The sequence below is a fragment of the Spermophilus citellus genome, assembly GCF_964194105.1.
Source record: "Spermophilus citellus genome assembly, chromosome: 3".
In the NCBI taxonomy this organism is placed as follows: Eukaryota; Metazoa; Chordata; class Mammalia; order Rodentia; family Sciuridae; genus Spermophilus; species Spermophilus citellus.
In genome coordinates this window covers 229,770,568-229,793,609 of record NC_138184.1, presented here as the reverse complement: position 1 = coordinate 229,793,609, position 23,042 = coordinate 229,770,568, and the positions used below count along the sequence as shown (strand labels likewise).

General features: G+C 51.8%; 1 protein-coding gene across 7 annotated transcripts in view; it reads right to left on the bottom strand.

The window, feature by feature from the left end:
* Nucleotides 1–13,033: 13,033 nt before the first annotated feature.
* RBM33 (RNA binding motif protein 33) overlaps nucleotides 13,034–23,042 on the bottom strand; it is a 95,831-nt gene continuing 85,822 nt past the window's right edge. For 4 of the 7 annotated variants that reach the window (XM_081284185.1, XM_081284183.1, XM_081284188.1 and 1 more), the window contains 4 exons: nucleotides 22,547–22,756; nucleotides 20,484–20,672; nucleotides 16,689–16,777; nucleotides 13,034–16,374 (listed from right to left, as the gene is read on the bottom strand). In XM_081284185.1, the coding sequence (XP_081140311.1) occupies nucleotides 16,326–16,374; nucleotides 16,689–16,777; nucleotides 20,484–20,672; nucleotides 22,547–22,756 (537 nt within the window). In that variant the 3' untranslated portion in view covers nucleotides 13,034–16,325. The remainder of the gene's footprint in view (nucleotides 16,375–16,688; nucleotides 16,778–20,483; nucleotides 20,673–22,546; nucleotides 22,757–23,042) is intronic. The other 3 variants (XM_081284184.1, XM_081284187.1, XM_081284189.1) reach the window with 1 other exon arrangement.

Below are 23,042 nucleotides of genomic sequence, written 5' to 3'. Positions count from 1 at the left end.
ACCATGATCAGGCCACCCAAGGCAGATCCCCAGGCTTCTGGCCAACTCCGCGTTTCCCCAGGAGCTCTTCGTGGATCTAGGGTTTGTGGGCCTGCCCCTCTGTACTCAAGCAAAGGCTGGCAGTAGATGGGTGGGCACCAGGAGCATGGGTCCTCCCTTTCAACTCTCTTCCCAGACACCCGAAGCGGGGGCGAGGGGCCCTGAATCTCTGTAGTACCCACCTCCTCTCCAGAGGTCTCCTCTGGTCTCAGGATCACAGGTGGAAAGGACCCGCGCACCAAGTTCTTTCCTGCATGGAGGCCGGGCGCCCTCTGGTGGTCAACCCAGGTGACTGTGGCCTCAGCCTTGAAGGTCCAGGGCACTGATCGGAGAGAGTGCCAAAGCCCCTTTAGCACGAGGGCATAGGACAACCAAACTTCGACATGAAGGAGTGCCAGGGACCGGCTAACCAGAAGTCGGACAGACTACTTCCCTTTCCTCCTCAGTGACCCCGTTCACCCACCACAGCATCCCCGTGGACCAGGTCTGGGTTGATGGCCAAAAGGGGTACATTTTTCCTCTTGATGGCAGCACTCAAAAAACCAGAGAAGATGACTGTGTCTGTAACACCGAAGCCGACAGATGTGGAGTGAGGCGCTCTGGGCTAACAGCGCTCAAGGCTCCTGGGGCCAGGCCCATCCTCATCTTTCTCGCCACCCTCGGTCTGGGACCTGGAGCTTGATGGCTCTGTCCACGAAGGGCATCCCAGGGAGCTGCCCTGCTGAGTCCAGAGTCTCGGGCTGGCTGCGACTGAGTCAGGCTCAGCTTCCTGCCAGAGGGCCCGGGGTCTGGGAGGAGAGGTCTAGGAGTCTTGCCTGTCTCCTCGGTGGACCAACCCTGACTTTGGGGGAGTCCCTCAGCATCTCTGAGCCCCTCCCTCACACAGGTGGTGAGCTGGACTTTCTACAAGCTCAGAAATGTTGCAGATAGTCCTCTCCATTCCCCACCCTCACTCAGCTTCCCTGGGCTCCAGAAGAGAAGGAGGAAGTCTGCCGAGGGAGCAGGGGACCACCTTCCACTCTGCATGGGCTTCTGATTCTTAATGAACCAATCCCAAGGATGACTGCCCTACCCAACTAATGTCAAAAATCAGCTGTCCATGGGTGGCCTGGGACTGAGCCCTGGGTTGGGCCACTAAGGACACAGGCAGATGGAACAGAAAAGAGGCCAGTCAGGAAGACTGCTCAGGAACCCAGGCAGCTGGATGCAGGATGGCTGCCCCTCCGCCCCTGTGGTCCCAGACCAGGCAGGGCAGCCCCTGGGCTCCACACTGGAGAGGACCCGCTGTGGGAAGGAAGGGCCTCCTCGGGGAGTTTGCTCTGACTGCTGCAGCCACCGTGAGAGGCGCCTTTGCCAAAGTCGCCCTACAGCTGCCATCAATTCCAACCTTCCCACTCACCCCAGGCAGGCGATGGATTAATTTCAGGACCTGCCAGCAGACTGTGGGAACGGGTGTGTCCCTGCTCCGCATCCAGGCTGATGTCTACAAGGAATGAAGGGAGGGAGCCCTAAGGTGCTTCCTCGGGGAGCTCCCTCTGGGCAGGAGGAGTCACTGACCAGGAAACCTCTGCTGTGCTCCCCCAGAGCCCACCCTGCACCTGCACACTGGCCAGCCTCACGGTGGGCTCCCCTCGCCAGGGCATAGCCCCCTCCTTCCTGCCCTCCAGGCACTAAATCTTCTCTTCTGCATCAGGGAGGCCCTGAGAAGTGAGGCTGAGGCTGGAGGAGGAAGGCAGGGAAGGAGGGCACACGCTGGGGCTGACTGGAGAGTAGGGCAGAGGGCTGGTCGGGGCGCACCTGGGCATCCAGTAGCCATGGAGGAATGCAGCCCAGAGGAGGATTTGACCAGGAAAGAGAAAGTTCCTAAGCCATTAGGCAATGACCGCAAACCTGGGACATGAAAGCCTGTGAAGCACTCCCAGGGGAAGAAGCAGGGATGCGCAGCCCTGGCGAGGCTCAGCAGCCCGGGATCAGCCACGTGCCAGCCCTCCAGGCACTTTCAAACACAGGCACACCTTGCAGAGACTTCCCCAGCTGCTCCAGGCCTCTGTATCAGGGCAAAGGTGCCACCAAAGTGAGCCTCACGGGTCTTTTGGTTCACGGTGCGTCTACACTCTGCGGCAGCCTGTGGGAGGGTGAAGGCACCGAGTCTAAAACCAGTGCACACACTAGTCTGAAAGCTCTTTAGTGCTGAACGATGCCAACAGTCTGGAGCCTTCAGCAAGTGCCATGCCACTGGCCAGGGACTCGCCTCCAAGTTGCTGGCTGCTGGCTTCTGGGCCCCGGCTACTGGAGGCTGTGGTGGTAGCAGAAGTCTCTTAAGACTGTAGGGAAGCCTGCACATCCTTCCAGTCTGCCTGTCATAGAGATTTCTCTGTGAAGTGCAATGGTGCTGGACAGCATTTGGATCTTGAGCGCTGCCCCAGCTGTCAGCTGAGCCTGGGTAGAGTTCTGAAGCCTTGGCTGCCATTTCTGCTCCAGGATGGCTCCATCTCCAGAAGCCGCTTCCTTTGCTCTTCCACAAGAAGCAACTCCTGGTTGGCTCAGGTTGGATCAGGAGAGGACAATGACTTCTCTTTGGGCTCCACCTCTGACACCAGTCCTCCACACCTACAGTTGCTTCCTCCACTCAAGGCCCGAATCCCAAAGTCATCATAAGGGTTGGGATCATTGCCTTCCAAACTCCTGCTGAGGACCTCACCTCTGCCCTCAATCGCAGAGGTTCTTGCCGTTGTCAGCTTACTCTGCTGGGATCTGTCTCTGGCAGCCACAGCCGAGCAGAATGGATTTCTCAAATTAAAGTTGAAATGACAGCTTCATCCCTGGCTTTAGAGTGGATGCTCACAGGCATGGAGCCCACATGGACCTCGCTGCCCATCTCCATCCAGCCTCCAGGTGACCAGGCAGGCTGTCCAGCAGCAACGAGGCTCAGGAAGAGACCTTTTCTGAGCAGCAGCCCAGCAGTCAGGGCCCCTAGGGTACAGCTGTGTGCCATCTGGGCTCTGTGGTCCATTCAGAACTCGGGCAGAGCAGGCAGGACAAGTCCCCAAGGCCAGGATCGTCACAGTGGTGGACCAGCACTGGTTTCAACCTGATGTCACCACTGTGCAGGCGCCTGACAGGAGAGACACCCGCCTGGCTTTGTGGCCTGGCACTGACCTCTCTGCTGTGAACACCAGGGGCACGCTGGGCACATGCCCTGCCACTAAGCCTCAGCTGGCCCAGGACCCTGCCCTGGACGAGGCTCCAGCTTGAGGATGGGCTGTGGCTGGCTTCCCTCCTGTCCAGGCCCGTGAGACTCAGCACCAGCAGCTGCTGCGCTCTCTTATCACTCGCTCCTTCACTGGGCAGCGCGTGCCATGTCCTTCCCCAGGACATCTTCCGCACTCACAGCGTGGCTATCGGCCTGGAGGCCTGGCTGCTGGCCTCCTCCACAGTGCCATCATTCTAGCTTCTGATTCAAAGTGAGAGGCGTGCAGCTCTTCCTTTCCCTGGGACACTCCGAGGCCACTGTTGGGCTGCTACTGGCCTAACTTCAACACAGTTGTGTCTCAGGGCACAGGGAGGCCAAGGTGGACAGCGACGGGGAGATGGTCAGTGGAGCAGTCAGAACACAGGACAGAGTTCACAGTCTTATCTGGGTGCAGTTCATGGTGCCCCCCAAAAATTCCACTTGTGGCAAAGACTGCTGCTCACAGGTCACCACCACAGACATAAGAACAGAGTTGGAAATGTCATCAGACTGCTGAGATGCGGCCTCAGACATGAAGCAAGGTCCTGCTGCTGAAGCAGTGGGCTTGAGGGCCTGGCAGGGACTGCCACACCCTGCTGCACATGCAGGCAGCCTCTGTGACACGCACTGAGAGGAGCCAGCCAGCACCCAGAGGTCTGCTCTGGGTCCCGCATATATGGGTTTGCCCGGAGGGCGCACTTCCAGACACAAGGAATGCACAGCCTCGACCCTGGCCTCGCATACCACTGTGCTCTGGGTCCTACCCACAAGTCCTCTTCTGAGACCCCACCCCTGTACCCCGAGGCTGAGACACCCAGGTGCCCTCCTTGCGAGCCCTGATAATGGATGGGAGTTCCTGGCTACATCCTTGATCTGGGCAATAGTATGCCAGACAGCGAGGCCGGGACTTCTGTTGTCTTGAGCAGCCCGGGGGCTTCTTCCATATCAGGTGAGCCAGGCTCTCCTGGCACCAACCCCCACCCCAGGAGGACACACCACCACCTCCCACTAAGCTGTAACCAATGGCCAGCAACTGTCTCCCCAAGCAGCCCCAGAGCATGCAGCCCATGGGCAGCCTGCCCCAGCTGGCTTCCCTGAACCTGCCATGGCCTGTGACCTCTACCCCCATGGAGGGCCAGGCAGGGCCTGGAGACCCCCCGAGGGGGGGCCGCACTCCGGCCACTTCCCCCCCCACACCACAGAGAGAGGCAGACTCACTGGCCTCTTGGTTGAGAGCATGAGGGGTGAGCTGACAACCTGGTGTGAGAGTGTGCGCGTGTGCGTGTATCTACTGCTGGGCACGTGGAGTCCGGCCAGGCAGGAGGCCCAAGGCATAGAAGACCTACTGGACTTTGAATCCTGACCAGTGCGCTGCTCCTGGAAGACTCCTGCTGTGGTTGGCCAAGGAAGGAGTGGACAGCGGGAGCAGGTGGCCAGGTGGCCCCAAACATCAGCTCCTTCAGGCACCAAGTAGCAGGTCAGCAGATGATTCCCTTTATGCTCAGGGAGGGTTGGGGACCCAGGCGTGGAGCCACAGCACACTTGTGGCTTGGTCCTCTGGTCAACTGGTCAACAGTTAACTACCAAAAACTGCTGCTGTGAGTGTCCTGATCACACTGCCACAGAGAACCTTCACACACTCAGGAAGGCTTCCTTCCAGGTTCTTGGCATCGCACACAAAGCTAGGTGACTGAAGTGGGCTTCCCGTGGCCTGCAGTCCCCACCCCTAAAAAGCAGGAGCAAGGCTGGCTGGCTGTTGTTCTACAGGGCTGGCAAGGGTCTCCTTGCCTCACAGATGAGGAAACTGTCAATAAAGTAAGTGAAGAAAGTAAGCGGCTTTTCTGATTGCATAGCTAAGGAAAGGAGCAGGAAGAAGCATCCAGCTTTGTCGCTCAGGTTCTGTGGGTTTGTTTCCACCTGGGGAAGAAGATCCAGACCCTGAGCCCGGCCATCCCCCAGACTCTCCTTTCACCACTGCAAGTCCAACCTTTGCCCATCTTTTCCCACACTGTAGTGTGTAGTGTCCCCTCTTCTCTAGTTCAAATCCTACCTGCTGGTCCCTGCATTCAGTTTCAGCTCTGTAGTCTCTGTGGAGCAGGCTGAGTCCTGCTCCAAGTGACTCCATGGTGTGCAGAACAGCAGTCCTCAGGCTGCGCCTGCCCTACTGACTCCATGGTGTGTAGAACAGCAGTCCTCAGGCTGTGCCTGCCCTAGTGACTCCATGGTGTACAGAACAGCAGCTCTCAGGCTGTACCTGCCCTAGTGACTCCATGGTGTGCAGAACAACAGTCCTCAGGCTGCGCCTACCCTACTGACTCCATGGTGTGTAGAACAGCAGTCCTCAGGCTGCACCTGTCCTAGTGACTCCATGGTGTGTAGAACAGCCGTCCTCAGGCTGCGCCTGCCCTAGTGACTCCATGGTGTGTAGAACAGCAGCTCTCAGGCTGTGCCTGCCCTAGTGACTCCATGGTGTGTGGAACAGCAGCTCTCAGGCTGTGCCTGCCCTAGTGACTCCATGGTGTGTGGAACAGTAGCTCTCAGGCTGCACCTGCCCTAGTGACTCCATGGTGTGTAGAACAGCAGTCCTCAGGCTGTGCCTGCCCTAGTGACTCCATGGTGTGTAGAACAGCAGTCCTCAGGCTGTGCGTGCCCTAGTGACTCCATGGTGTACAGAACAGCAGCTCTCAGGCTGTGCCTGCCCTGGTGACCCCATGGTGTGTAGAACAGCAGTCCTCAGGCTGTGCCTGCCCTAGTGACTCCATGGTGTGTAGAACAGCAGTCCTCAGGCTGTGCCTGCTCTAGTGACTCCATGGTGTGTAGAACAGCAGTCCTCAGGCTGTGCCTGCCCTGAGCAACTCCATGGTGTACAGAAGAGCAGTCCTCAGGCTGCGCCTGCCCTGAGTGACCCCATGGTGTGCAGAACAGCAGTCCTCAGGCTGTGCCTGCCCTACTGACTCCATGGTGTACAGAACAGCAGTCCTCAGGCTGTGCCTGCCCTAGTGACCCCATGGTGTGTGGAGCAGCAGTCCTCAGGCTGTGCCTGCCCTAGTGACCCCATGGTGTGTGGAACAGCAGTCCTCAGGCTGTGCCTGCCCTAGTGACTCCATGGTGTGTGGAATAGCAGTCCTCAGGCTGTGCCTGCCCTAGTGACTCCATGGTGTACAAAACAGCAGTCCTCAGGCTGTGCCTGCCCTAGTGACCCCATGGTGTACGGAACAGCAGTCCTCAGGCTGTGCCTGCCCTAGTGACTCCATGGTGGGTAGAACAGCAGTCTTCAGGCTGTGCCTGCCCTAGTGACTCCATGGTGTGCGGAACAGCAGTCCTCAGGCTGTGCCTGCCCTGGGGGATCCATGGTGTACAGAACAGCAGCTCTCAGGCTGTGCCTGCCCTGAGTGACTCCATGGTGTGTGGAACAGCAGTCCTCAGGCTGCGCCTGCCCTAGTGACTCCATGGTGTGTAGAACAGCAGCTCTCAGGCTGCACCTGTCCTAGTGACTCCATGGTGTGTAGAACAGCAGTCCTCAGGCTGTGCCTGCCCTAGTGACTCCATGGTGTGTAGAACAGCAGTCCTCAGGCTGTGCCTGCCCTAGTGACTCCATGGTGTGTAGAACAGCAGCTCTCAGGCTGTGCCTGCCCTGAGTGACCCCATGGTGTGTAGAACAGCAGCTCTCAGGCTGCGCCTGTCCTGGGTGACTTCATTTTATAAACTAATAGTTTGCCATAAGCATAACTCCATTTTGAGTTCTAGTGCCAAGGATGAATGACTGTCAACCTTATTTGTACAAGTACACCACCACCACCTGCCCAGCACAATCATAAGGTACAAACTGATAAAATAATTTAACGTACATTAAATCAGAGGCACATGGAGGCATCAGAAAAACCAGGCCCATGAGCTTATCAAAGACAGCAGACCATCAATGAAGTAAGTCCTTCACCTGAGACCCATAAAAGGAGAAGTACCCCATAACTGGCTGCAGCAACACTGCCACAGCATATCAGTGGGCCATCTGGTAAATGCTTAACAAGATTGAGAGGTGACAAATCCCCAGCTCTCTGTCCCTGGGCTTCAGCTCTCCTCATTTCCATGCTCGATGTGGCCCAGTTGGAAACTGAAAATCAATTTCAGAAAGGAGATCATATATATATATATATATATATATATATATATATATATATATATATGTAGGTAGACAGACAGGAGTTCCGCTCAATTAGGATTTATACCAAGGAAGTAATTAAGAATTTCCATGTGACCTAGCTACTAGCTTACTTTCCACGGTGGTATTTATAAAAGGGCAAATTTGGGTAGCAGCCTCAACACCTTTCACTAAGGAATTGGTTGAAGGATGGTGAATCCATTGGTTGGGCCATCTACTATTCAGCTGTGTGAGATGATACTGGGGCATATTTAACTTGTGAGTGAGTGTTTACACTACATTATATAGCAAAATGAGCTCAGTACGTAATGCACAGTTCAGGGACACTTGAACCTGTTCATGTCTGTGTGTTTTGCTTTATTCTGGACCTTGAGTGTACCCAAACAGTCGATGTATTAAAACGCTGGTCTCCAGGGTGGCACTACCAGCAGGGAAGGGAACCTAGAGGTGGGGCCTTGCTGTGGTGTGGATATGAGGTGTCCCCGAAGCTGCTGTGTCGATGCAGGAATACTCAGAGGTGAGATGACTAGACTGTGAGAGCCGCGCCCCGACCAGCCCATCCATTTGGTCCCATGTGAACCTGAATGGACTGGGTGGTCACTATGAGTAGTGGAGAGTGGCTAGGAGGTGGGTCCCTGGGCAGTCACCTGGAAGGGTGCCTCTGCCCCGTGGCCCTTTTCTCTCTTTTTGAGCCTGTCATTAGCTGAGCAGTTTTCCACCCCTGAGTCTTCCCCCATCTTGGCCCAGAGCAACGGAATCAGCCATCTATGAACTGAGCCTGGGAAACCATGAACCTCAAGTAAACCTCCTCCTCTGTGTTGTTCTGGTCAGTTATTTTGGTCACAACATGCAAAAAGCTGATTTAAAAAGGCCTAGTGGGAGGTCCTGAGGTCACTGGGGGTGTGCCCTCCAGGGGAATTGTGGAACCCCAGTCCCCTACTCACTTTTCTGCTTCCTGGCCATGAGATGAGCACTTTCACTCCAATGCACACTTCCCCCATGATGAGCTGCCTCACCACAGGTCAAAGAAACCAGGGACGATCAGTTATGGACTAAACCTCCAAAGCTTGTGAGTCAAAAGAAGCCTTCTCTGTGCGCAGAGATTTTCTCAGGTACCTGTAGTAACAGAAAGCTAACACAAGACTCCACTGGCAACTGAGTCCAGTGAACTGGAGGTTCAGAGGCCACTTTTGCGAAGAGTGAGATAGGAATCTGGAGATATAGAGAAAGAAGATAAGTACCCATGAACTGCTAGAATGTAGGAAACACCTGTGAACTTTTGAAATGAAAAACCAGCATTCACAAACCACCCAGGCCATATCTTTGTCCCATGTCCCTGCCCACAAAAATTAACATGATGTGGGCAAGTGCGGGGCCAACGAGTGAGACGGTGTACCTTTGTCGGATGCCCTGACTCCACCTGTAGCCCTAACCGCTACCCCTCTATGTTAACACCCCAGACCAAGGAAATAGAAATGGTCTGCCTTCTCCCTTGAATGTGTACCCATGTATTAAAACGCTGGTCTCCAGGGTGGCATTGCCAGCAGGGACGGGAACCTAGAGGTGGTTCTTTCTTGAGATGGCCTGCATCCCCCTCTTGAATGTATACCCAATTTCCTAAATAAACCTGACTGGCACATGCTAAAATTCTTTTGTGTCACTAAGCCAAAGACCCCATTTGCAACTGAGGTAAGTCTCCCTCTCCAGGAACTGTTCTATTGACAAAAGCCCTGACTCTTCATTTGGGCCTGCACATGTGCAATAGGCAATTAAAGGCGGAGTAAACACTTAGGATGTCGCCATCACTTTGCAGAGCTAATGACCTTGAGCCTTGGGAGAGCCATTCATTCTCCCACTCCAATGTGGAAGGACCAAGATTAAGAGTAAGCCATCTTCCAGGGTTTGCAGGAACATCATAATCAACAAACTGTCCACTGTCAGCTTTTGCAATATCCTGTTCCAGACCATTAGAGTAGCTCCTGCAGGTCTCTAGCCACTACCCTAAACTTGAAGCAACTAATGCCATCTTGCCCGTCTATCTTGGCCTTAAGTCATTTTCTTGGGTATTCATCTTGGATTCCAAGAAAAACAAATACCTTGTGACAAGAGCCCAAACCACCCCCTGGTACCAGGCAGCAGTGACTTTCTTATCACTAACAAAGCCCCATCTGACTTCCTGACATAACCATCAGTGTCCAGGTCTGCCGGACTACCTACACTCCCCGCACCCTCTATTGGAAACGGCAGCTCACGGCAGTGTCCCAGAACGCAGCACACTGGTTCCTTCACCTTCCCAGGATGGCTACACTGAATACTACTTTTAGAGAGTGGCTGGAGCAGGATCGGCAGACACCACAGGACGCTATAGGTGACTGGGTGCCTCTGTTTTCAGTCTTTTTCATTATAGTGTTAGAACATGAAGTTCTTTTTAAGATTTTTTTTTAGTTGTAGATAGACATAATACCTGTATTTTATTTTTATGTGGTGCTGAGGATAGAACCCAGTGCCTTCCACATGTGAGGTGAGCTCTCTAACACTGAGCCCCAGCCCCAGCCCCAGCCCCAGCCCCGGAACATGAATTTCTTTTGAAAGAATTGTAAAAATCATTTGCGAATGCTTTGAAACGCGTAAAGAGGCTCTAACTGTCTCCCCAACAAAATGGAACACACTTGAGGCTGGCCGGTCATCTGACAGTCGGGCAGTGCGTGCAGTGCTGACAAGATGAGTGGTCACCTTGAGTTCCCTGCTCCCCAAATGCCTGCCTCAAAGCCTCAGGGTGCACTGGGGGAGGGGGGTTGGGGGCACCAGCCTGGTCCTCTCATGGGGGATCAGCAGTGCACAAGGGTACGACCGAGACAATGAGGAGGCAGCAGAGCCAGAGTGGAAATGCAGGTTTTATTGACAGGCCTTTCAGATTACAATACAGTCCAACAATCTCCCAGCATGAACCCACATACAGGGTACAAGTATACATTTTCTTTTCACCTAAATCACTACTATTCTTCACATATATTCCTGAAAAAGTTCCCACAGTGGTTAACGCAAAGTGAAAATGGGGAAAAACAGCCCCATCATCTCCCACGGAAGTGGACGAAGTGCATTAGGAAACACGGAATGAATCGAACCCGGCAAGCATGCCAGCCATCTCCTGGCGTCTCAACGGTCACTGCGCTCCCAACACACAGCTCCACACTCCACCTGCGAGCTGCACCGACACAGCAGGAGGTGCACACATTACGTCAGGAGGGCCACAGTCACAGGGGCAGTAACAACGGCCACACGGCCCATCGCTTCCACGTGAACGTGCGGCGCGCTACCACTAACACTGACCCATGCCAGGGGCCTGCAAGGTAGAGGGTGAGACAAAGGGGTGGTTAGTGACATGGCCAATGCACGCTGTGGTGCTGCATCTGTGGTCGCCACACACGCCTACAGAGAGCCCAACTGCAAAAATAACAGAATCGGATGTTATTCTCTCCAATCAAAGACCTGGAGGAATAAATCACAAGAAGGGACCTGTCAAAGCAAAGGTTTAGAGAAAAATCACATTGAAACAGGCCCCTCCTGCCAGCCAGAGCGGAATCCTGAGTGTGTGCGCTGGAGAGAGGAGCAGGTATGTGGCCTGGGCAAGAGTGTGGAAGCCAGTGGAGGTGGAGGGGGGTGGTGAAGGGAGGAGAGCGTGGCCACCGGGAGACGGGAAGGTAGAAGCAGTGACAGATCTCAGATGGGAAGGGAGTGATTGGCATGAGATGGGGATGGGCTCAGCCAGGAACGAGGAACAGACACATGAGGAGGGGCCTGGGCCCAGGCAGAAGGCCACCCATCAGAGAGCAGCATAGAACAGACATGGCCGACAGGCAGAGGGCCAGCTCAAGAGAGGAAAGAAATCAGACTGTGCTTTGCCATTGCTGCACCTGAAAATGAAAACAGTGGAATTAAAGCCTAAAGTTAAAATCCTCATGAGGAAAAGTGCTCTGGATCCCATGCCTGTGAAGAGCAAAGCTGAGTTATAAAAACAAGAGGTTACTCGCTCTTGGGCGGACAGCGTCCACGTGTGGCAGGTGCACTTGTTACGTATTCCAAGGAAACATTGCAGAGGCAAAATCTTTAAACAGTGCTTTAAAAACCGGCTTCTACCATGTGTGCCCTTAAAACAAAAGATAGTTTAGGATAAAATTACGTAAAGAAGGTTGAGGCCTGTTTTCTGGAGCACACTGAATTGTCACACACAGAACGCATCAACCACAGAGCCTGCCTGTGCACCCATCCTGTGGGACCGAGCTTCTTTCAAGGACTGCATTTTTCTACAAACCTTTTAAAATCAGTGAAATGACAACAAGCAAAACACTAACACAAAGATCTCCTTATGTTTTGGTTGGTTAGAAGGGAAAGGAAAGGGATGGGTGCTCCAGAAAGTTCTCACTTCAAGTGCCTGTGCTACCTGCCATTTCGCCTGTAAGACTCCCTCCAGAGCATGCTGGGGAGAGCCGTGCGAACAGTCTCTGGGAAAGGCAGGTCGCAGTGTGCAAACTGACGACCCCTCCAGGCCGCACACCACCGGGAGGAGCTATACCTGGGATCCAATATGAATCATGGGTTTGCTCTGGTTCTAGTACTCAAAACCGTGGCTCATGTACCTAAGAAGTTAGGTATTTTAAATGATAAAAACTAAACAGGTTGCAAAAAACCTTACATAAAATCCTTAGGATTTAATATTAAATCAAGGCTAATTGCCTTTGGAGAATTCATATTAAAAATGTCAAAGTAATACTTCATTCACAAACTTTAAAATAGATGAAAACATCAATTGATAAGCTCATTAACTACAGTGAAGTATCCAAAGCTTTCCCATCACTGAGAGAAGCTTCTCATGGCTCCCTTCCTCATGGAGAAGGGGTCTTGGTCCCTCTGTCCTGCACCCCCACTGCTGACTCCCTGTGCAATACTTCACATACCATTTCTCAGAGGGCCTGCAGGAGCGTCTGCATTCTCTTTCACCCTCTCCCTCCCACTCCAAATAAAAGCAGGGAGGCGGGCTGCAGCTTAATGAAGGGGCCAAATTTGATCTAAAAATGAGAATGTGAAGCCAACACTGGGCTCTACAAAAGGAAGGAAAATAAAAACTGATCCCCCAGCAGGTTTTACACCAAAGCAGCAAGGCCAGAGCTGCCCAGCTGGGTCCGCAGATGTGGCACTGTGACGTGCTTGTTGAGCATGGGGCATTTTCTCCAATGAGGACAAAGGAAGGCCACCAAGAACCCAAGGACAATCCAGAACAACATTCAGCCACTACGCAGATCTCCCTGGACTACACCCTATCCTCGATCACAATCAGTCCAGTGGTCTTGGAACACATGGAGCTTACCTTCCTGACACACCACAAGGAAACAGGAAGCAAAACAACGACACACAAAACAAAAGGTAAAAGAAAAAAAGTGACAGCTTCTTAAAACCAGTCCATAGAGAAGGCCTTCTCCTAGTCTGTGTCGCCAGTCCTGAGGAAGAGCCAGCCTTGGCCAAAGGCTGAGGGGCCCTGCGGTCCACACTGAGGGTCCACACTGAGGGTGGCTCCTCCCCTCTACAGGCTCTGCCCGCCCTCCCACCCTATCCCTTCCTTCCTTCCCGACCCTCCTAACTCCTCTGCCGGCCTCCTAAAGCAGCAAAGCCTTCTGTTTGCAAGGTCAGGCAGAATGCTGTTTGGAAAAGAGGCCCCTGGGTGCAGAACCTAGGCTCACCACAACTCAGGAATGCTGCGAAGCAAGCTCCGGCTGCTGGTGCAACTGCTGGTGCGGGACCTTTGCACATCACACTGGGACCTACCCAAGTTAAAGCGGGTGCTGGGGAAACCGCTTCCCACCCCACCCCTCCACTCTTCCATCGGGCGTGGCGCAGACCTGCATGGGAAGCTGACTGTCCAGGACAGGGACTCCTCAAAATGGCTTTTGGAAAGAAGAGATTCATCCTCAAGAATACCAGTATAAGAATTTAACAAATGTGGCCAGGCCAAGGGCAATGCAAGGTTAAGTTCCGGAAGCAGCTAAGTGAACTTACATTACAGCACAAAATAAACAACGCAAAAGGAAAGAAGTGGTTTGGCTCCACTCCACCGCCTATGGGTTCACCTCCTGAGATAGACTGGTATTTACTGCCCTTCATCTTCTTGAGCTTGTGAACAAATAATACACAGATGAGGATAAATGTATTGACTTACTACCATCTTTATAAAAATCAAATGTACACACAAACACATCACAAAATGAAGTGTCTCCATTAAACTCTGATAAGACAACACAAAAGAACTAACAAATAGCTAAGATGTTGCTGAGTGGAAAGCATTTCCAACAATGTTTTAATTTTAAAAGGTCCATATTTACACAGTATGCTAATGCTTTTGCATCTCATTTTAAATGCATGATAAAGAAAGAACAAAGATAATGGTTGCAGCAGATCTTCCACAAGGGTTCAGGTGCATGGTTTGACTTTGCTGCCAGAAGTGCACCGAAAATGGAACGACAGTATTCTAATTCTGCTTCTTTCCTCTTCTGTGGTTTCCTTCAAGGAAACTAGCCTGCAGCACTGGCCTGCCTGATACTGAGAGTCCACTCTCAACAGCGTGCGTGGAGCGGCTGGCCTGTGCCTGGCTGTTCTAATGGGGGGCTTTGTGCAGTCCTGGCTGACTGACAGTCTCTTAGGACACTGCAGGAAGAGAAAGCCTGCTCGTGTGTGCAGACACTTATGGACACACACGTGCTCCCGGGTACCCGTATCACACTCAGACAAGGCTACAAGCAGACTGTGGGGTGGTCCTGAGGCCTGTCTGCGACGGTGGTGCCCAAATCGGACTTGTTCTGTTAACTCTAACTTCAATGTTCCCATGCCTGCTTCGCAGAACATGCAGATGGGGTTTTAAAAGCATAGAACTCAGATTATTTGAGAAAGTGATAACAATCTGTTAAACTCATATTATTGCATCCTAAGTCCTTGGTGATAAAATAAGGTTTCCAAGGGCCCAACGGGTCCTGGAATACTCTGGATCTCTCTTAACTGGAGCTTACAGGCTACCAAACGCATCACTCCAACACAGTTCTCTGTGGACTGGGCCAGATAAACTGCATTCCTACGTATACAAACACCCCTGTCTAACTGAACACTAAATGGCAGTGACAGCGTGCCAACCAGCTGACGGTACTCAAAGGAACTGGTGTGCAGACCCTGCTGTGGGCATGGCGGGGCTGGTGACAGTCCACCCACCAAGCCACAGGACTTCTGGACAGAGTTGGCACCACAGCTGAGAGGTTCTCTAGGATGACCCGAGTGACACAGTTTCCTGGAACCCAAACAACCACCCGCACTTCCCAGGGTTCCTCCTAGGCACAAGATGTCATCTTAGAATTAATGCTAAGGAAAGACTCACAGGGGCTGGAATAACTTCTCCAGTTCTTAACTGGAAACTTCATTTGAAAATGTAGCTTAAAACTTCAACTGTATAAACCAGCTGTTGCAAGTTCCGCGTCCCTTCCCCTTAGCTCCTACAAGGCAGCTCCAAAGAGCGTCAAGGCTCAGGCTCGTCCTCACTGGGTTAAGCAGAGGCAGTAAGTGACAATGGGCTTCTATTTCCCTCAACTCCACCAATAAATGTGACATGAAATCACAGGTATAAAACACAACTTAAAAGTCTGAGTGTGTACTGGTGTCACCTGTGCGCAAAGTTTGGACCATGTACCAAACAGTGACACTCTCATGGGCAGAAGCCAGTAGGGCAGAAGCCCAGTAAGGCACTTCTCAGTGTGCCCAGCAGGGACTCTTCTAGAGGCTGCTTTGGAGAGCAAGTCTCACCTAGGAGCCTATCAGAAAACTAGGAAACAATAGACACACTTCATCTCAAGGGGCGCAGACTGTGAGATAGCCATCCCTCATGCCACGCACCATGGAGAACAGCAAGCAGAGGAAACTCTTGGGTCCCTGAAGGACTACAGCACCCCTGCTCAAAGAAGCTACAAAACAAAAAGCAATCAAAGCAATGATAGCGCATGTCACCTAGCCAGGGAGATGGATATGCCACCCGGGGCTGCATTCAGAAGGAGGAATACCCACATAAGCCTTACCACCCCTCCACAGTGCCTCAATCTCGCAGGCCAAAGCTGGGCCAGAGGGTGGTCTGAGGGTCACAGGACCTGCCCCCTGCTGGGCCATGGGGCACCTGGTACCTGGCCAGTACTGCACCTCGTCTGGGAAAGTGTGAACAGGCGGGGAGCTCACCTAGGAACCAGGAATGTGCAGCTGGCACTTTCGAGATATTTACAAGAAGCAGAATTGTCACTCCCATTAGCACTAATCCCAACCTCCCGCTCACACCCTGCTCCCCACGATGTGCACGTGCCCATCAATAGGCACCCACATTTTAACCTACTCTCACCAGAGCCTGAGGGCCCAAGATGCCGCCCACCAGAGGGCGTGGCTGAGAGCGTGCCTGTCTAGCCTGCACTGAAGATAGGTGCAACCATTATCAAATGTTCTCTGCTGTGAAGAATACTTAGGATCTGTGACGTACGGTAAAGTTCTTTCCTGAATCTAAGTCACTGTGACCGATCACACAGTAGGATCACGAAGAACCAGGTCTACATGCATCGAAAGCACTTGGAAACAAAAGAAAACGAGAACCGGAGTTCTTGTGGACAACAGAATTTGAAGCTATCTAACACCAAACTCCACTCGCCATGTCCCCTCAGTTCAGCTCTTCAGGAATCATCCTGGGGCTGGTTGGCGCTCCGGACAACAGTTAGCAGACTGCACACCGGAGAGACCTAGGCCCTGGGACTCCTGCGCTGGCTGGCAGCCTCCCTGAAGAAACTCCAGTGTGTGTGCAGCGTTGAGGGCAGGCTCTCCCAGGAGTAGTCACTCCACAATCAGGGCCACATTGATGTGGGACAGATCTATCATGTGCCTGTAGAAACATAAAGAGACAGTCAGCAGCAAGCCTATACTTCACAGTCAACTCACCCAGGTGGAAAAGTGAAGAGCAGCAGTGGCTCCCAATTAAGAAAAACCTCTATGAAAATACAGGTTTCCAGAAAAGATCTAAGAACGAACGAGGGGCACCCTCTGCAAGACAAAAGGACACACGGTCTTAGGAGGCGATGTGCTGTCTGTTCTCAGCCTGCATCTCTGGCCACGCTATAGCCACAGGCACCCCACACTGCACACCACAGGAAGAGACACCCTCCCCACAACCCCTCTCCCAGTAGCACTCAAGGCTACCTGTGGAACTTCTGCTGAAATGCTAGCGCGTGGGCTGGCTCCTTGAACTTCGCTATGGCTTTCCGCTGCTGGGGAAGCATCTGTAAACTCTAGAAGAAGAAAATAAACATTAAACATCACATGATAATAATGTAAAACCAGACACCTGCACAATGGGAGCTGCAATACAAAACTGGAGTCCAGTGGACACTCGCATCATGCACATAGGTGGACTGGCCTCGTTCGCTCCCTACCAATGCTGTGACCTCTCCAGGTAATCTACTCCTGCAAGCAATGCTTCCACCCTCCATGTCTGGTGTTCAGCCCTCCAGTTACTGAACACTGCCAAGACCGGGAGCAAGTATCCACGGACAGAGGCACTTCCCCTTCCCTTCCTGTCAGGTGACTCAGTGAGGGCCCTCATCAATCCTAAGAACAGCACCCACACACCAAAGGAAACTACTGCTTAGTGGGGAAACTCCACGGCCTACAGTTGGCAATCCCCTCTAGTTTGTCACTGAGCAAACCCAGGTTCCCATGTATGAAGCTGGGTCACAGGCCAAGGAAACACTCGTGCAGCACCCACGCTCCGTGAGGGCCACATGCATGCTGGCACTCCTGCACTCTCACTCCACCCCCACGAAGTGAGAGCCGGGAAGCCATCTCCATTTTAAAGACTGAGCAAATGTGGCCCACAAGGTGAAGTAGCGTACCCCAAAGCTGCACACCAAGAAGCGGCAATGATGGGATCTACATCCAAGCCTCTCTACAAAGCCCACACTCTTGCTGACCTATCTGGCTTCATTCTGAGGGGCTGCCGCAGACTGCTAAAGAAAGGGGTAGGTGACATGTGGGGAACAGAAGAGCCTTCACCACACAGTGGCTCACGTGCAGCACCTCATCCTGCTGACTCCGCTGAGAAGCACAGCAGAGAAGAGTGAAACGCACGCACTGAGTCAACACCAACTTTCTGCTTTACTGAGGAAGCTACTTTCTGGTTTTCACACCATAGAGTTTCATTGATCATATGGTAAAAAATTCACTTTTCTGTGTAACATGATTTTAGGCAAAACCCAACAAACAGAGAAATAAATGTGTTTCAACAAAGGACCTCATTAGTTAAAAGGAACTCACTTCGTGGTCCTAAGGGTTAATGAACATAAACCTGCCCCTCCTCTCCCCCCGGAGCAAGGCATTCCCTCCACCCCTCCGCTCTCAGGTAGAACCCCGATTCAGCACTGCAGTCAGTGACTACTACCACATGCTTTTCAAGCTTCTGATGCACACTGATCCTTATCCACTCCCATCTTTTGGCTGTCATGTCATGTCAACACTTCTGCCATTCTTCCTTGGTCCTCAGAGGCTCATAAACACAGCCACGGGAGTAAAATACCACTCCAAGAGTAGCAGTGGCTGCCACATCACTGCCACGCTGAGGAAAGTTCTCAGGCCCCCAGGTTTATAAAGCACAGTTAAGGTGCAGCCACCAGAATTCACTATGACCAACAGCCCAGAGAGGGATGGTCCTTCCTGGGCAACACCACTGCTCGTCATTAAGCAAGTGAACACCAGGTGGAGCCACGTCTCAAAGCACAGAGACAATCGCTTCATTCTGGAACCTTTGGGATTAGAAAAATATCTATGGAAAGCACACAGAGGAAGATGTGTTTCTGCCTCAAACCAGGAAGGCCGCGCTGAAGCTGAGTCAGCAACCTCCTTTCAGAAAGTGCATTTAAATCATCGCCAAGGTGATGAGGTCTCTTTACACCTATACTCAGAGGACCATCAAGGGCTGGCAGACGTTTATCAGTTTTTTTGTAAATTAAGAAACAGAACTTTGTAAGAGTCATACTTAAAAATCTATAAACTCCCTCTCAAAACCACTCTCCTGGCCTAAGATTGGGAGGAACAGGACACTCGGCTTTCACGGTGGGAAGAAAGGTCCTGCCCAAGGGCTGACCAGGGGTCCTCAGGGTTTTCGGGGTAGCACACATTAGATGGCAGTGTGGCAAGGGTGTGGGAGCCCAGGAAACTTTCACCTTGTTTTCAGATGTTCCTCTCTAATTAGAACAGGCCATCAATCAACCACAGCACTGGTTTTGCTGGAATTCTAAGGGGTGCCCATTATACTTGACCCGATGACTTCTAATCTTTATAGAACTGGTTAAAAAAAAAAAAGTGGCAAGCAGAGGAACAAAGGCCATTCAGAGCTACAATCCCAAAGTACAAAATTAAAAATTTGATTTGTAAGACAGGTAAGATAGAGGCTAGATGGTTCATGGCTCCCTGCTCATTTTCACAGCATGGCTTTTGAACCTCACTCAATGCCATAAGAAGCAAACTGTACCTACTCTTCAGTCGAGGATCTTGGCAGCTGGATCACTTGTTTTGAGTCTCAGATTAGGATAAGCACTTTTTAGGCACAGTGGTGTACCCCTATAATCCCTGCAACTCAAGAGACTGAGGCAAGAGGATTGCAACTTAGCAATACCGCGTCTCAAAATAAGAAAAAGGGCTGGAGATATAGCTTAGGGGTAAAGTACCCTTGGGCAAACAAAAAACACAACAAAAACCACTTTTGTGTGTGTGTATATGTGCTGCTGGGGATGGAACCCAGGGCCTTGTGCATACAGGGAAAGCACTCTACCAACTGAACTATATCTCCAGCCCCCAACCATATTTTAATACATCTAAATTCATATAATGATCAACTGTGTAGAAACTGCCCAGCCCTGAACACAAGCTTTATGCCTCTGATGTCTGACAAGGCATTCCTGACTGCGCCACTAGGAAACCTGCTCTCCAGAATGGCATGCAAGAGTAACTTTACAGTAACACAAATAAACACGAAGCCTAACTACCTCTCCAGGAGTCCCACAACAAAGGGCGCTCGCTGTAACTGCCTCAATAACAGGCCCAGTTTTGGAAGGCTTTTATCTATTCCTGGTGTTTAGGACTCTCAACAGCAGATGGAGATCTGAAACATCATAAATTAATTACCTGTACCAGCCCCAGTTTGAGAATGTTTCCAAATTCACCCAGGAGAAAGAGACTATGTAAGATAAAAGAAAACACTTTGCACTACACAGAAATCTAACATTTACTAAGTGTCCTAAAACTTCCACTAGTCGTCTCTTAGTCTGCATGGGGTGCAGAATGTTCAGGGGAAGGCAGCGACTGGCCCTATAAGCAGCAGAGGCCAGGAACAGGACTGAAGGCCAGGTGGTCTTTTCACTTGGCCCCCTGTAGGGTTCAGACGCTGCAGAAAATAGGGATTTCCTAGGAAAACAATAGACGTGGAATTCTCTTCATTTCATATTCAGCCTTTTAATTTGTAGTCTGCTCAGCAGAGATTTTTTTTTTAAACATTAGACATAGACAGTTTTAAAATTAAGACATGAAAATACAGCCCAAGTTACTGTCATGTTTGTAAAACTGAACTTCACAGCTGTTAACGTGTGAGACTGTTTCAGGAAATTAAAAAGGCTACTAATTTAAACAATCACTACCAATAAAGCAAGTGACTTGACGGCATAAACCCACATGGGCGTGGACTTCGGCAAAAGGGTTTCCACGGATAGTCTGTTTCCAGCTGCCGTATTCATTTCTTAAAACTTATAGCTAAGAATCTGAATATTCAAGCCTGCAATATTCAGATTCTTAGCTATGAGCTAAGAAGCTCAAGTTCTGCAATCAGCAGCCATTTACCTTTCTTTTAACACAATGCAACCCATACAATGGGCACCCTGTTGCATCCAGACGGGGTTTTGTCTAGGAGACAGGCTCTGGCACCAACACTACCCGCAGGCAACCCACCTGAATGGGCCCCACGGACATCAAAAGGCTCTTCAGCTGGACATCGGTGGTAGATGAGGACAGCCCCTCCACGGACACCACACAGGGTTGTGGCTTACACTCCACCACCCGCAGGTTCTGCTTGTTTGGCATCAGGCGTCCCCGGCCCAGGGGACCTGCCACACCTCGGCCTCCTCTGTGCATGATTGCCTGGCAACAACAAAGAAAACGCATTCTGACTTTCAATGTGTGCATTTCCATAGCTACTGAGAGGTAAAAGGGTGAGTAACTGGGCGTGCTGCAGGACTCTCCAGGGTTTTCTGTGAGCCTAGGTCTCTGAGCACTTCTGTGCTGTTCTGAGGTGCAGCCCCCGCAGTCAGAATCGGGCAGCTAACAACTACCCCACCACTCCAGAGCTGCACTTCCATGGCTTCCATGGTTCTTGCTGTGACTGGCTTAAACCCACCTGACAGTCACAAGACACATCCGGCGGCAGAGACCTGAACCACCTGGTCAAGATCTGTACATGTGCCATCCCCACACTCAAAAGGCAGGTTCTGCAATCACTGTTTTTTAAAGCCACCCAGGACCCAAAACCACTGTTCAAGGAGCCTTTAAAGAGAAGAGATGGCTGACATTTTCAGCATTTCCTCCTAGTTAGAAAAGTGTAGAGACTGTGCCCAACCTCCAGCTCATGACAGTTATGGATACAAAAGCAGAGCAGAATGAACAGCACCAGGCTTCCCAAAAGTCCCGCCCCAATTCTGTCTAGAGTTTGGGTACAGAGGGACAAAATGGCCTCTTAGCACAGGATAAGAGAGAAAGCCAGGTGGAGATCAGAACTGTACCCAAGGACACGAATGTGTCCAACAAGGAAGGCAAGCAGGTGCCCCAGCCCTGTGCAGAAGGTGGCAGGCAGTCCTGGGAAGTGAGCTCTGGAGAAGAGCAGGGAACTGTTCTGGAAGCACACTGGGAAACACACCAGAGCTGCACAAAAACCAGCAGCCTGTGAGTACATCAACCTGTGGGGTGTGCTCACCCAACACCAGCCACCAGGCACCAGCTGCCATCAACCCACACAACGCCCAAGCAAGGCCAGAGACACCACGTCCTCACTGAGAGGAGAGGAGAGGAGAGATAGGAGAGGGTGGGGTGTAGGGTAGGGCACAGGCCTGCAGGGCAGCATATGAAAGGAAAATGTGGACTGAATGACCTTCAAAGATTACACAGCTTATCACTTAATCTGTCTGTGCATCTGTCTTCTGCTAGGAGTGGAATGATTCTGCCTGCTCCTATCTCATAAGGAGGTGTAAGAGAGCACATACAAAACAACAACAACAACAACAACCCTGAACACTGTGCCCTAGCAGACCCTGGCCTTCTACAAGAGACCCACAGCAGGCAGCCCACCATGAACACAGGTGATGTTGGTTGCTGCTCCAGGAGGGACTCTGGTCAGCCAAACTCAGAAGCTAGAGGGTTGCATCTCTCAGAAGCTGAGGGGTGACACATCATCAGTATCATGCATGTGCTGTGACAGGATGGCCTCCCCAAGCAACAAGGGGCTCTGTTGGACATCTAAGCTTCCCACAGGACAGACTGAGCTTGGTTGGACAGGAGAACGCCATGTAGCCCTGTCACTTCCTCGGGTCACTTTGGCCCTGTGAAGTGAATGGTGATTGTGTAACCTAAACACAAGACCCTGGTTCTACATTGGGGCTCTCTGGTGGTTAGGGGTGCTCATGTACAGCTGATGCCGTGTGCAGATGCACATGCCCCACTCTTTCTGCACAGCACAATGCAGACGCTGCTCAGCATGTCCTTCAGAGGTGTGGGCGATAGCCAAGTTCTCGGTTGCAGGCAATTTACTGGAGTTGTGCCATCAATATGTCAGGCGAGGAAAGGGCTTTGGTGAAACGTGCTGTTTTTTCTAAGACGGGGCTAAGGAGGCGATGGTCCACTTGCTAATGATCTGAGGACTGCTGGGTGTCGGACACTCGCACATCAGAGAAACCATCCACTCTTGTCTTCCCTTAACCACATCTAGGGAGAAGGGCCCTCCCAGAAAGGGGAGCAGGCAGTACCTTCTTGGCCGGGTGGATGCCCTGGATGCTTTTGATCCCTGGAGGAACAGCTGGGTGCAGGTGGGGCCCCATGGGCGGGTGCTGGGGCTGCTGAGGGCCACCCTTGGTCAGCGTCACCTTGCGGGCAGGCTGTTGTCTCACTTCTGGAGGCTGAGGAAGCCGCTGGGGCTGGCCCTCTGGGTGAAAAAATCCATCACTTTCTCCTCCCTGCTGAAACCAACAAGGCAGTACATGGTTCAGTGTCCATCCACTAGGCCCCCTGGGGCAGGGAGCCTGCAACCAGGGCTCACAGCAAGGCCCTTTTGGACAAACCTGAAACCCAGCCAAACTTGCCCTCAGAGAGCCAGTGTGGAGACTGCTCACTGGACAGTGGTTAGGGTTTAGCAAGACTTTTCAATTTAAGACATTAAGGTCCCTTTCATTACTGTGATTAAAATGTGTTCTGATTAAATTAAATGACAAATTGCTGAACTTTAAAAGTACTTTATATGTGAAT